Below are 15400 nucleotides of genomic sequence, written 5' to 3' on the forward strand. Positions count from 1 at the left end.
CAAGTCCTGCACCTCCCCCATCCCTGCTACAATCAGTCTCTTGCCACTTTTACTGGGCATGTCTGTGTGTGGGTGGGAGGATATTCATCTCCCCAAAACTCATTTTGTGGTAGTTATTAGACAGGTACAAGGAATCTAAGAAAGAAAGGAATTAGAATGAATTCCAGTAACAATTTGGATTAAAATAGCATCCTTGTGAAAAGATGTTAAAAATAACTTCACTTGTGATTATTGGATCCTAGGCTTTGAGCCAGACATAATAAAAAGAACATGGCCTTCAGAGATCCAGACACATAGCCTCAACTTCCCCATGTGGCCCCGTACAAGCTACAAGCCTGGGCAGTTCCAGTGACCACAAACTGACTGAGCACCCACCATCTGCCAAGCACTTTGCAGATATAATTTCCTTTAATCCTCATAATGTTCCTGTGAGATAAGTAATAGCAGGAACTCTGTTTTACACATGAGAAAACAGAGGATTTGGTGGGTTAAGTAACTTGTACAAGATCACAAAGCTAGTAAGCACCAAAGCCAGATTTGAACTTGGATCTATCTGATCCAAGAACCATCAAAGAGATCTTAATTTTCCATCCCATTTCATCTTCTGTAAAGAAAGAGTAACTAAATCTAACCATGCAGGTTATTATGGGGAATCAGTCAGATACTATGGCAGAAAACAGCAAAAAAATCTCACGTGCAACAGGTGTTTAATAAGGGTTCCCTTCCTTAAGATTTTGTGAATCAGATTTGGGGAAATTGAACCAAATAATTTCAGAGTGAAGCGCCTAACATTCATCTCAAATAATCTACATATAAAACAATGCTGCTAAGTAAGTTCTTTTCTTAAACCTATCTTTATCTACAGTTTGCCTCATTATTGATAACCCACCGTAAGTAATGAAATATCCCACAAGAAAAATTCATGTTATAGGAGAACAGAAAACTGGGGGAAAGTGGAGAACTTAAAAGCATTGATTATGGGCCCAGACTGCCAAGGTTCAAATCCTGCCTCTGCCACTTACTAGGTGTGCAACCTTGGTCAAGTGATTTGACCTTTCTGTACCTCAGTTTCTTCATTTGTAAAATAAGGATTACAATAATAGAAATGCCTGTAAAGCAATGTCTATAAATCCACTTTGTAGCACTCTGAGAGCTCTGCAAATGTCCAGAGTGAGAAAGGGAAAGTCAGGGTATCTCAGACCCTGGAAAACTGGGAATGAGCGAGGTTAGGGAGGAGGCATGACCAACATAGTCAGATGGTTCAAAGATGTCAAATGAAATGGAACCTTTGAGAGGATCCTACTGTTCACAGATGTAGCTTGGGTGTAAAATAAGCCTCGCCCTAACCGGTTTGGCTCAGTGGATAGAGTGTCGGCCTGTGGACTGAAGGGTCCCAGGTTCAATTCCGGTCAAGAGCATGTACCTTGGTTGCGGGCACATTCCCAGTGCGGGGTGTGCAGGAGGCAGCTGATCGATGTTTCTCTCTCATCGATGTTTCTAACTCTCTATCTCTCTCCCTTCCTCTCTGTAAAAAACCAATAAAATATTTTTAAATAAGCCTCAATTAAATACTTCCTATTATTAGTGGTACCCAGGTAACTAGGCATTCTGAGGATACACCCAACTACCCCATGCCCTCAAGATGTTCAAAAGCCCCAAAGTTGTCAACTCCCACTATTGGTTGGGAGCTAAGTTCTAGGGTAGATAGCTTTATGTAGCTCTCTACCTTTGCTCAAGGAACACTAGGTCTTTCATTCTATTTTAAGCTAAACCATACCTTCACCCCATTTTCTCCAACTTATAAAAGCTAAAGGGAGGTTCCTCCAAGCACCCTATGAAGCAATTTATCTTAAGTGGGTGGCATATCACATGATCCTATCTCATGCTCCCCCATTTAATCCCAAACAGGTTTCTTCTTTCCCTAAGAAGTCAGGTTCCCTGATTCTTCAGCCTTGACCTCTGAACATGAATGGAATCTCCAAGCCGGCTTTCCAAGTATCTCAGAGAACTGGCAATTTATGTCTACCAATCCCTCAGGAGTGCTTCTCTGAGGTTCAGGTGGACAAAGTTTCCACAAGGTCACTGTACCCACTGATCATGTGAAATTGCCCCTATTAACTTCTGAATGATGGCCCTGACAGGGGAAAGGGGAAGTAGTGATACTTTCTAGGAGCTTATGCGTTTCTGAATATTTCTTTACCTAAACTTGTTGAAATTAACTTGAGAATTTTTGCCAAGTGTACAGCTAAAAAAAAAAAAGATAATCTCTTTTTTAACACAGTATTTCTAGGATTCTAAGAATTATGTATTTTTCAGTTGTCATAATTAGAGACTTATGAAAGAAACTTTATATCTTTCAAAAATGTGACATTACTTCTTTAATGTTTGAATCACAGGACACATTAAGTAAAATATCCCAGATGAACAGGATGCCTAATTGGATTACCAAGGAAATATATGAATAAAAATAAAATAGATCAGAATTCAACTGATAATTATAATAATAAGATCTGCTAACATATTTAAATTATGCCAGGTAAGGTGTACAAAATCAGGCTTATAGACATTACCTTTTCTGTCAAAAAATTCTATCAGAGCTGAACTCTCTTCAGGAAAACATTCAATACTGACAACTCTTCCCCCTCCATTTTGAGGATTTTCAAATAAACATTTCAAATTATAGGAGTCAACACCAGGTGGCAGGTTTTCAACTCTGATTGTTTTTGTCATTTCCAGAAGTCTTGGAGAGAGCTGAAGTTGAGTCACTGAATGGTGCATAACACAATCTTCAACAAATTTCATGGCATCTGCAAACCAAAATTAATCAATCAGAAAATTATGATTATATCTACTAGAAGCTAGAAGCCCGGTGCATGAAATTCATGCATGGAGTGGGGGGTGTCCTTCAACCCAGCCTGCACCCTGTGCAAACTGGAACCCCTTGAAAGATGTCCAACTGCCCTCTCAGAATCCAGGACTGATGGCTCCCAACTGCTCACCTGTCTGCCTTCCTGATTGCCCCTAACCACTTCTGCCTGACAGCCTGATCACCCCCTAACCACTCCCCTGCCAGCCTGATTGACACCTAACTGCTCCCCTGCCAGCCCGATTGCCCCTAACTGCCCTCCACTGCTGGCCCGGTCACCCCTAGGTGCCCTCCCTTGTCAACCTCGTCGCTCCTAACTGCCCTCCCCTGCCAGCCTCGTTGCTTCCAACTGCCCTCCCCTGCAGGCCTGGTCTTCCCTAACTTCTCTCCCTTACCAGCCTGCTTGCCTTAACTGCCCTCCCCTGCTGGCCTAGTCGCCCCTAACTGCCCTCCCTTACAAACCTGGTCACTCCTAACTGCCCTCCCTGCCAGCCTGGTTGCCTTCAACTGCCCTCCCCTGCAAGCCTGGTCCCCATCAACAGCCTTCCCCTGCAGGCCTGGTTGCCCCCAACTGCCCTCCCCTGTAGGCCTGGCCACCCCTAACTGCCCTCTCCTGCAGGCCTTGTTCCTCCCAACTGCCCTCCCCTGCTGGCCTGATCGCCCACAACTGGCCTCCCTTGCAGGCATGGTCCCTCCCAACTGCCCTCCCATGCTGGCCTGATCTCCCACAACTGCCCTCCCCTACTGGCCATCTTGTGGCACCAATCTTTGACCACATGGGGGCAGCCATCTTGTGTGTTGGAGTGATGGTCAATTTGCCTATTACCTCTTATTATATAGGATATTATACAAAAAACTATCTGAATTTATAGAGATAAAAAGGGGAGCTAAGCACTCAATTTTTAGGTGCAAGATTTTAATTCTTAAATGTGAATTTACTTGCCTAAAATTCCCAGTCTCTGAACAATGATGCATCTATGAATGTCTTACCACAGAGTTGTGTCCCTACCTCCACTCATAGCCCACTCCAACCCTCCTTGTTATAACCACCTGAGTACTCTCTACTATTCAAATTCCTCACTTCACCACTTTCTCAAGTCTTTCAATGGCTCCCCATTACCTGCAGGCATGAGTTCACATTCCTGAGCTAGGTGAAATATGTCTTTTGCTATTTGACTCCAAACTAATTTCTAAATATCCCCTCTGGTTATTCCGTGCCATTCATTTTATTTTCATACTGCCACAAAAACTAGTCATTATTATGAAAACCCATTCTCCTTTGCCTTTGTTTATATGGTTTCCTGTGCTTCAAATGCCCTCCTACAATTTTTTATCTTGGTCCTATTCCTCTTTCAGGACTCAACCCAATTATATCTTTCAAATAAATAAACATTGATGCTGGGCCTACATTGTATCAGGCACTGTGCTAGGAGCTGGGGAGAGAGAATGAGGAATATATCAAGTTCTTGAACATTCACCTTCCAGGAGGGAGGAAGTCTTGAAAGCAAGCAAGTGGTCTATTGTGGTATCACATGAGACCGGAAGACTAACATTGGCACTCAGACAAGGATTCCCAGAGTAAGTAGTCACCAATCTAAGTTTTGAAGGATGAAGAAGAGTTTACCAGATAGATAAGGGAGTAAGCATTTCAGGCAGAGAGAACAGCAATGGCATGGAACATAGTATATTTGGGACCTGACAGCCTGGTACTGCTGGAGTCTAAGCTTCATAGAAGGACGTAGGCAGGGCAAAGCCACGCTGCCTTGTTTGGATCCCCTTTCCTCCCATTCCCCACAGCCTGCTGTTCACAGCCAAGGGAGGCAGCTTCTCTTGATCTTCACTGTTCATTAATGTATTGGTTTCCACCCTGCCCCATAGGAGTTCCTCAGAAGCAGGGACCAAGAATTATTCATCTCGGCAATACCAAAATCTCGTATTACTACTACAGCACCTAGACATGTACACATAGTAGGCATTCAATAATTTTTGCTCCAAAAAAAACCCAAAAACAAACAAACAAACAAAAACACACACAAAATCAAGTCCATCTAGTTCTACCTGTATGAGAAATAATCATAAAGTTGAATTCAGAATAACTCCCTTATTGAGTCCTTACCATGTCCTTACCAGGAACTATGTTAAGAGCTTCTCAAACATTATTTCATTAACAGAAACTGAATAAGGTAGGTATTATTATCCCCATTTTACAGGTGAAGAAAGCAAAGCACACAGGTGATAGTAACTTGGCCAACCTCAGATAATTACTTAAATGTTGAAGCTAGAATTTTTACTTCATGGCCTTGCACTTTCTTTTTTATCCTCACCCAGGATATGTTTTTGTTGACTTGAGAGAGAAAGGAAGGGAAAGAGTGAGAGAAACATCAATGTGACAGAAAAACATCAACATTGAACCCACCTTTTGATGCACGGGACAACATTCCAACCAAGTGAGCCACCTGGCCAGGGCATGACCTGTGCACTTTATGAACCATTCCACTGCCACAGCTATGGAATAGTGAGGGCTTGGAACTTGAAAATGTCCCCATTTGTCTGGAGATGGCTCTTCCAACTCACAGACTCCTCCCACAGACCTCAAAGAGCACTCATTTTCTGCATCACATGCACTTACTCTCCCTGCATATGTGGATGACCATGAAAACACTGAGAAGATATATGGTAAAGGGGATAACAGTACAGCCTGGATAGAGGTATGCTGCCAGGGTTCAAATCCAGTTCTTCATTTATTAGCATCTCTGCACCTCTGTCTCCTCAGGTGTAAAATGAGAAATAATAATAATCATCTCAAAAGATTGTTAAAAGGAACAAATCAGTTAATACATGTAAAGAGCTTAGCATAGTCCCCGACTTAGAGTAACAGCATTTGAGTATTTGCTGGTATTATAATTATTACTTCATGGTAACACAGATCAATATTTACTTCTCTCAATGAAGTAACACGTGGAAACACTCACTTTAAGATCCTTGGACTTCACTTAGATTTTCATTTGGGTGTATCCTCTCTCTCTCTCTCTCTCTCTCTCTCTCTCTCTCTCTCTCTCTCTCTCACACACACACACACACACACACACACACACACACACACACACACAAACACACACACACACAAACACACACACACATACACACAAAACTCATACAATAAATTAAATTTATTAAACATGCCATAATTAGGATTCACAACAAAATTGCTTCTCTTTCAAATAAAAAAGGATCTATATTAACTTGGAGTCCTCTCTTACCAGCTTCTAACAAGAGTCAAACTTTCCGAGACATTTCATTAGCTGGGTGTCCCAAATCCCAAACGTGCTGTGCAAAGAAGACTGAAAAGAAGGGTCACTTCATCTTACCTATGTATTTTCGAAAGGTAACTACGCCAACATCGAAATCTCGTATTACTTCCACTTGAAAATCATCACTGGACAGGCCACTTATGTTCTGCACCAACAAGGTTAGCGTAATGTCAGTCACATTTGCTTTGAGATTTTCAAATGCAACCAAAGAGGGAATATTTTCACATTGCTCTGGGATATCTTCCTTTTTTTCTGATCTTCTGTTGACAGACATTTGTGTATCTTCTGATGCATCTGATTTTAGGAATAAAACAGAGGTCAAGATGTTATATTTCTTTACTGTGATTTTAACAAAGTAAATTATCATAAGACACTGTCTTCTTTCCTTCCCAACCTCTTAGCTAACTCAAATAAAAACAGATCTTAAAAGGTTTTTAGCATAAATGAATTATGATGATGATATTCAATTTTATTACACCTTTTCCTGCTGACATATACTTCTATCACAGCACCATAGTATAATTATTGAACTCAGTTTCTCAAAAGCAAGGAACATGTTTATGCATCCTGGTATTGCTAGCACATGGTATATACTTGAGGCTCAATGAATGTTCGTTGAATTGGAGATTTAGTGTTTGGACCACTGGAGGAAAGCAAGAATATCTGATGATGCCGAACATGAGCACGATCTAACACTTCATGCTCTGAAAAGCAGTACTTCCCATCACTGAAGAGAAAAAAGATGCTAGCGCTGAATGACTAGGAGATACACAGAGAAATTAAAATGGCTTAGAGGGCTATATGTGCACATCAAACTCAGTGAATAGCAATCACTCCAGCCAGCTTGTTCCTCCCCGTTGTTGACCATAAGTGAGTTATACATATACATAAAGTCAGTCTCACATTATGCTTAATCCAGTGCAGTGAAGCATGATGGGTATAATTGGATCTTTAGACATTCTCTGCACAACTATTCAGTTGGAACCCTTGTTATGTTGAAGGTACTGGATATGTGGAGAGGGGTACATACAAAAAGCATTAGATAAGGAACTTACTTTTCTAATGGAGGTATTCAAGAAAAATGAGAAGAGAAATTGACGTTTGTAAATGTTTATTATGGCAGAGTAAAATGTCATATGCTTATCAAATCTACTTTGTTTTCTTTCTGGAATATATTGACCAGACTTCCTACAGTTAAATTCCTATAGTAGGCTTGGTGTGGCTAATGGAATATGGGAAGAAGGGGTGAATTCCACTTCCAAGCATAACCAATCGTGTCTCCTTCATATGGATCTCCATTCTCTCTCTTTTTAAAAATTTTATTTTATTCTTTAAAGTATTACAAATAGTACTACATATATCTCCTTTTTTCCCCCATTGACCTTCCCCCAGCCTCTCCTATCTCCTGGCACATGCCCTCATCTCCCCGCCTCCCCCCACCCAGTGTCTTGTGTCCATTAGTTGTGCTTATATGCATGCATACAAGTCCTTCCGTTGATCTCTTTCCTCCACCTTCCCCAACACTCCCCAGCCTTCCCACTGTAATTTGACAGGATGTTCGATGCTGCACTGCCTCTGTATCTATCTTTTTATTCATTGGGTTATAATATTCTTTATTTTCCATAAATTAGTGAGATCATGTGATGTTTTTCTTTCATTGCCTGTCTTATTTCACTTAGCATAATGCTCTCCAGTTCCATCCATGCTGCTGCAAATGGTAAGAATTCATTATATATATATATATATATATATATATATATATATATATATATATATATATATTCAGCATAGTATTCCATTGTGTAGGTCATTGTGTAGATGTACCATAGTTTCTAATGCACTCATTTGCTGATAGGCATTTTAGGCTATTTCCAAATCTTAGCTACTGTAAATAGTGCTGCTATGAACATAAGAGTGCATATGTCCTTTCTGATTGGTGTTTCTAGTTTCTTGGGATATATTCCTAGAAGTGGGATTACTGGGTCAAATGGGAATTCCATTTTTAGTTTTCTTAGGAAACTCCATACTGTTCTCCACAGTGCCAGCACCCAGTCTGCATTCCCACCAGCAGTGCACCAGGGTTCCTTTTTCTCTGCATCCTCGCCAGCACTTGTCGTTTGTTGATGATAGCCATTCTAACAGGTGTGAGATGTTACCCCATTGTCGTTTTGACTTGCATCTCTTGGATAATTAGTGACTTTAAGCATGTTTTCATATATATCTTGGTCTTCTTTCTCTCTTCTTTCGAAAAGTATCTATTTAGGTCCATTGCCCTTTTTTTATTGGATTGTTTATCTTCCTTTTGTTAAGCTGTATGAGTTCCCTGTAAATGTTGGAGATTAAACCTTTATCCATGATAACATTGACAAATATGTTCTCCCATACAGTGGGCTTTCTTGTTGTTTTGTTGGTGGTTTCTTTTGCTGTGCAAAAGCTTTTTATTTTGATGTAGTCCCTTTGTTTATTTCCTCTTTAGTTCTCATTGCCCTAGGAGCAGTATCGGTGAAGAAATTGCTTCAGCATATGTCTGAGATTTCTCTGCCTGGGGATTCCTCTAGTATTTTTATGATTTCTTGTCTTATGTTTAAGTTATTTATCCATTTTGAGTTTATTTTTGTGTATGGTGTAAGTTGGTGGTCTAGTTTCATTTTTTTGCATGTATCTGTCCAATTTTCCCCAGCACCATTTATTGAAGAGACTGTCTTGACTCCATTGTATGTTCATGCCTCCTTTGTCAAATATTAATTGATCATAGTGGTTTGGGTTGATTTCTGGGTTCTCTATTCTATTCCATTGGACTGTATGTCTGTTCTTGTGCCAGTACCAGGCTGTTTTGAGAACAGTGGCTTTGTAATACAGCTTGAAATCTGGTATTGAGATCCCACCTACTTTGCTCATCTTTCTCAGGATTGCTGCGGCTATTAGGGGTATTTTTTTATTCCAGATGAATTTTTGGAGAGTTCTTTCTAGGTCTGTGAAATATGCCATTGGTATTTTAATGGGGATTGCCTTGAATCTAGAGATTGCTTTGGGTAGTATGGACATTTTGATGATGTTGATTCTACCAATCCATGAACATGGTATGTTCTTCCAACTGTTTATGTCTTCCTCTATCACTTTTTTCAGTGTCCTGTAGTTTTCCACGTATAGGTCTTTTACCTCCTTAGTTAAGTTTATTCCTAGGTATCTTAATTTTTTTGGTGTGATGGTAAATGCGACTGCTTTTTTAGTCGCTCTTTCTGTAAATTAACTATTGGTGTATAAAAATGCCATAGATTTCTTGGCATTAATTTTGTATGCTGCTACATTGCCAAATTCATTTATTAAGTCTAATAATTTTTTGATGGAGTCTTTAGGGTTTTTTATGTACAGTATCATGTCATCTGCGAATAAGGACAGTTTTACTTCTTCTTTTCCAATTTGGATGCCTTTTATTTGTTATTCTTGTCTAATTACAATGGCTAATACTTCCAGTACTATGTCAACAGTAGTGGTGAGAGAGGGCATCCCTGTCTTGTTCCTGTTCTTAGGGGAAATGGTTTTACTTTTTGCCCATTGAGTATGATGTTTGCTGTAGGTTTGTCATATATGGCTTTTATGATGTTGAGGTATGATCCTTCTATTCCCACCTTGTTGAGAGTTTTTATCAAGAAAGGGTGTTGGATTTTATCAAATGCTTTTTCTGCATCAATTGATATGACTATGTGGTTTTTCTCCTTCAATTTGTTTATGTGATATATCACGTTTTTGATTTGCAGATATTGTACCATCGTTTCATCCCCAGGATAAATCCTACGTGGTCATGGTGTATGATCTTTCTTATGTACTGCTAGATCTGATTTGCTGGAATTTTCTTGAGGATTTTGGCATCTATGTTCATGAGGGATATTGGCCTATAATTCTCTTTAATTGTGTTGTCTTTATCTGGTTTTGGTATTAGGGTGATGCTGGCTTCATAGAAGGAGTTGGAAGTGTTCCTTCCTCTTGAATTTTTTGGAATAATCTGAGGAGGATAGGTTTTAGTTCACCTTAAATGTTTGGTAAAACTCCCCTGTGAAGCTGTCTGGCCCTGGGCTTTTGTTTGCTGGAAAATTTTTGTTGACTGCTTCAATTTCTTCCATAGTTATTGTCCTATTGTGATTTTTAGATTCTTCCTGATTGAGTTTTGGAAGGTAGTATTTTTCTAGAAATATGTCCATTTCCTCCAGGTTGTCCAGATTGTTGGAATAGAGTTGTTCATAGTATATTTTAACAATAGTTTGTATTTCTGTGGGGTCTGTTGTTATTTCTCCTCTTTCTTTTCTGATTTTGTTTATTTGAGTCCTCTCTCTTTGCTTCTTGGTGAGCCTGGCTAGAGGTTCATCAATCTTGTTTATCCTTTCAAAGAACCAGCTCTTGGCTTTGTTGATCATTTTTATTGTGGGTTGTGTTTTTTTTATCTCTATGTCGTCTATCTCCGCTCTGATCTTTATTATTTCCTTCTTTCTGTTTACACTGGGCTTTTCTTGTTGCTTTCTTTCTAACTCTTTGATTTGTAGGGTTAGGTAATTTATTACCATTGTTTCTTGTTTTTTTGCAGTAGGCTTGTAGAGCTATGAATTTCCCTCTCAAGACTGCTTTTGCTGTGTCCCATAGATTGTGGATTGTTGTGTTTTCATTGTCATTTGTTGCCATGATGTTTTTTATTTCTTCATTGATCTCTCTGGTAACCCAGTCATTGTTTAATAGCATGCTATTTAGTCTCCAGGTGTTTGTTTTTTTTTAGATTGTTTTTATTGTGGTTGATTTCCAGTTTTATGCCATTGTGACCTGAGAAGATGATTTATATGATTTCTATCTTCTTGAATTTGAAGATAATTTGCCTGTGGTCTACCTTTGAATATGACCCATGTGCACTTGAGAAGAATGTATATTCTGTGGCTTTGGGGTTTAATGTTCTGAAGATGTCAATTAATTTCATCTAATCTAGTGAGTCATTTAGGAATGATGTTTCTTTGCTGATTTTTTGTTTTGAGAATTTGTCCAATAATGATATTGGGGTATTATAGTCCCTTAATATGATTGTATTGCTGACAATCTCTCCCTTGATATCCTCCAGAAGTTTTTTTTTTTACGTATTTGGGTGCTCCTGTATTGGGTACGTATATGTTTACCAGAGTTTTTCTTCTTGTTGGATTGCTCCCTTTAGTATTATGAAGTGGCCTTCCTTATCTCTTTTTATGTCCTTCACTTTGATATCTAATTTGATAGATATAAGTATTGATACCCCAGCTTTTTTTTCATTTCCATTTGCCTGAAAAACCTTTATCCATCCCTTCACATTCAGTCTGTGTGCATCTTTTTTTCTGAGGTGGGTTTCCTGTAGATAGCTGATATATGGGTCATGTTTTCTTATCCACTCAGTTACCTTATATCTTCTGATTGGGGTATTTAATCCATTACATTTAAAGTTATTATTGATAGGTACTTTTTTGTCAACATTTTTATTCTTTACCCATGTGTTCCTTTTTCGCTTCAAATTTCTTCTTTTTACAGCAGACCCTTTAGCATTTCTTGCATTGCTGGTTTGGTGGTAATAAACTCCCTTAGTCTTTTTTTGTCTGTGAAGGTTCTGATTTCACCCTCAATTTTGATTGACAGCCTTGCTGGGTATAGTATTCTTGGATTGAGACCCTTCCTTTGCATGACTGTATATATCCTTCCATTCCCTTCCTGCCTGATGTGTTTCTGTTGAGAAATCAGTCACTAGTCTGATGGAGGATCCTTTGTATGTAACTTTCTATCTCTCTCTGGCCGCTTTTAAGTTTCTTACTTTGTCATTGGTGTTGATAATATGCCTTGACGTCAGTCTTTTGGGGTTCATTTTGTTTGGGACTCTGTGACCTTCTTGGATTTGTGTGAGTGTTTTCTTCCCTATATTGGGAAAGTTTTCTGTCATTATTTTGTCAAACAGGTTTTCTGTTCCTTGCTCGGTTTCCTCTCCTTCTGCCACCCCTATTATGCGGATGTTGTTTTGCTTTGTGTTGTCCCAAAGTTCCCTTAGGCTCTCCTCCTGCTTTTTAATTTTTTTTTCTAGAAGCTGCTGTGCTCTGGTATTTTTTCCTACCTTGTCTTCTAGCTCACTGATGCGGTCCTCGGCTTCTTCTAATCTACTGTTGATGCTTTCTATTGAGTTCTTTATAGCAGCGATGTCATTTTTCATTTCTTCTTGGATCTTCTTCATTTCCTCTTGGTTCTTGCACATATTGTTGAATTTGTCTTCCATTCTTTTCATCCACCTTATGACCATTTCTCTGTATCCTTTTTCTGACAGGTTGCTTGCCTCCATTTTGTTTACTTCCTTTTCTTGTGATGCCTACTTTTCTGTTATATGCAGGTTGTTTCTTTGTCTCCCCATGATCTCTCTTCTCCGGGTGTTTGGTTATGTAGTTCTCTCTCTTCTGCGTTGATTTAAAGGCACAAAATACAACACAACAAGGCACAGCACACAAGGCACTGAATACAAATGTATTCATGATACTAATATTCACCAAATAAAGGTGACCACTTGAGAAAATAGAATTAGAGGATAATAAAGAAAGAAGAGAAAAAAAAGACAAAAGAGAGAAAAAAATGAGTGCAAAAATGAAATTGGGAAAAGGGGAAAAAAGTAAGAGAAAAGAAAGAGAATAAAAAAGAACAGGAAAAAAACTATTTATATGGGGAGAAAACTCCAATAGAACAGCCAGTAATCCCAACAAATGCCAGCAACAAATACCTAGAGATGAATGCAAACTACAAACAACAACTAATATTAAGTGAGGCGAGGGAAAACAGAAGCAAAAAACAAACAAAAACAAAACAAAAAAACAAAAGTAAAAAGCGAAACAATCTCACAAACAAACATAAAATAAACCAATATAATCAACAATCAAGCAAACAACAACAAAAGGACAGAGAGAGAAAAAATTTGGGTAGTGGAGAAAGAGAAGAGAGAGGTGTCTATGGACTTAGAGCAGGGGATTGTGCTAGAAACCAAACATTGACACTTGGTAGTTAAATGTGAAAAAGGAATCCGGAAGGCTGGTCAACCTTAATCGCTCTGAATGGTCAGAGCCATTCACTCATTGTTTAGTTGAGACATTGGAAGTTAAATGTGAAAAGGGAATCCGGAATGCTTTGGCCAACCTTAATCGCTCTGAATGGTCAGAGCTAGTCACTCATTGTTTAGTTGAGACATTGGTAGTTAAAGTACCTCTCACCTGTTAATCATATGTAAATTTTTGCTGATTGTCTATTATTGGAATTTCCTGCCTAAAGGATATGGGTGTATCTCAGAACCCCAATAAAAGGGATGGCAAAGGCCAGAGCAGTGAGTAGTCCTTCCACTAGAGGTGGGCTCCTGCCTGGCCCCCCATTGACCCAAATTAACTCTTTTCCAGTCTCTTTTCATTTTGATTGCGGCCTTCTCCAGAAACCGGACCTGAACGGGAACCCTGAAACACGTGGGACATGAAAGGGGCTCCCACAGCATTGGAAATTAGATATATCAGTAGGGTGAAATTTAACAGGGGGTAAAAAGAAGGTTTGGGGAAAATCTAAAACAGGAATAGAATAAGAGAAACAGGACAACAAAAGGGGAAAAGTGAGGAAGAGAGTGTTGGCATAAAGGTAAAGTTGAGATAGAGTAAAATGATACTAAAGGAAAGATGAAAATAGAATGTAGAGCACTAATCCCAAAGTAAAATAAAGAGAAAATAAAATGAATGACACTTAAAAAAAAAAGATAAAATAGTAGTAGTAATAATACTGATTAAAAATAAAAATTTAATAATTAAAAAGGTAAAATCAAGTGAGACAAAAGAAAAAAATTAGTTTCTTAAGCAAAAGCTGAAAAAAACAAAATAAAAGCAAAAATATGCAGTACAGAAGGTCATTCACTTCCTCTACTGTTCTGTTTGGCACATCTGTTTCCTAGTCAGGACAACATTAAAGTTCCCTGTGCTCCACTGCTCCTCAGTGTTGTAAGCCACTGTCCTGATTTTCATGGAGGCAGTACTTCTTTGTTTCTTATACTCCTTCATTTGTGTTTACACAAGAGTCAATTTGTGATTCAACCCCTGGGTGGCAGTGTTTCTGGGTGGACCTCCAGGTATAAGTTCTCTCTAGCTACTGTTTAGATTTTGTTTTCCCTATGGCACTTAATATGGGTTTGGGGGAATGGGTTGCCACAGAGCTAGTTCTCTGATCATTATTCTCCGCTCTAATCCCCAGGTTCCTCAAAAACAACTTTCTCCTGCAGTCTCTTAGAGTGTCCCCAATTGGGTGATCTTATGTTATGGGCTTAGTAATCAAAAGCAAGGATTTAAAGGGGGAAAAAAGAAAGAAATAGAAAAAAGAGCCAGAGTAAATGCGCGACTTTTACCCTCCGGCGCTGCTCAAAAGTCTGTGCAGTCTTTTCCCCCCCTGGCTCTAAGCTGCCAGCACACTGTTAATATTTTTAGGCTGACATTTTGTGCCCAGTTCAGCTATGGGTTTCTTTTTAGAGTTCCCTTCTGTTAGCAGCCCTACAGATCCCTGTCCACACTTACGGATCACACTAGCCTCAATGGCCACAGATTTTTGCGGGCGAAGTCTTCCCCAGATCCTCTAGCTCCCATTGTGTGCGTTTCTCTCTCCTGCCTGGATCGCAGGCCTCACCTTTTCCTGGGTGAACTATGACCTTTCCATAAGAAGGTGCAGAGCTCCTCCAAGTCTGCGTATTCGCGTTGCTTGGGGACCCGTGTCCCTGGTTTCGCAGCTGTTCCCTGGGTGGTGTTGTTGTAGATTCCGGGATTTTTAGACTTCTGATAACAAACACTCTCCCCTCCAAGATGGCGCAGTGTCCGCATCAGAGCTGGTTGCTCCGGGAGGGATTTCAGTAGCAGTGGAGGCTGCCCGGTCAGGGAAACCCTGTCTGGCAATCCCCAACAGTCCCTTGGCGTATAGCTTTCCCTCAACTCACAAATAAACACTCCCTGTATGACCACACACACTCCTTTCGTTCTCTCACTCACGCACTATCTTGCTGTCTGCCTTCCAGTCAGCAGCCATCTTCCCAATCTCCATTCTCTCTTGCAGTGACCTTAGAGGCCATGTGTCAAGGAGCCTTGGATTCCCAAATGACTGCATAAAGCACTCTGGATGCCACCCACCACCCTAGCTGCCAACTACACTGCACTGTGATCTGGGGAGTTGTTAGTTA

At 39.7% G+C, this 15400-nt stretch overlaps 1 protein-coding gene across 1 annotated transcript in view; it reads right to left on the reverse strand.

Moving 5' to 3' along the window:
* Positions 1-15400, reverse strand: part of LOC307093815 (protein mono-ADP-ribosyltransferase PARP14-like) — a 66641-nt gene that overhangs the window by 41043 nt on the left and 10198 nt on the right. The window contains exons 4-5 of the mRNA XM_079762088.1: positions 6235-6471; positions 2571-2807 (exon numbers count right to left, since the gene is read on the reverse strand). Coding sequence (XP_079618214.1) covers positions 2571-2807; positions 6235-6471 — 474 coding nt within the window. The remainder of the gene's footprint in view (positions 1-2570; positions 2808-6234; positions 6472-15400) is intronic.

The sequence above is a fragment of the Cnephaeus nilssonii genome (assembly GCF_951640355.1).
Source record: "Cnephaeus nilssonii genome assembly, chromosome: 3".
NCBI classification, from domain to species: Eukaryota; Metazoa; Chordata; class Mammalia; order Chiroptera; family Vespertilionidae; genus Cnephaeus; species Cnephaeus nilssonii.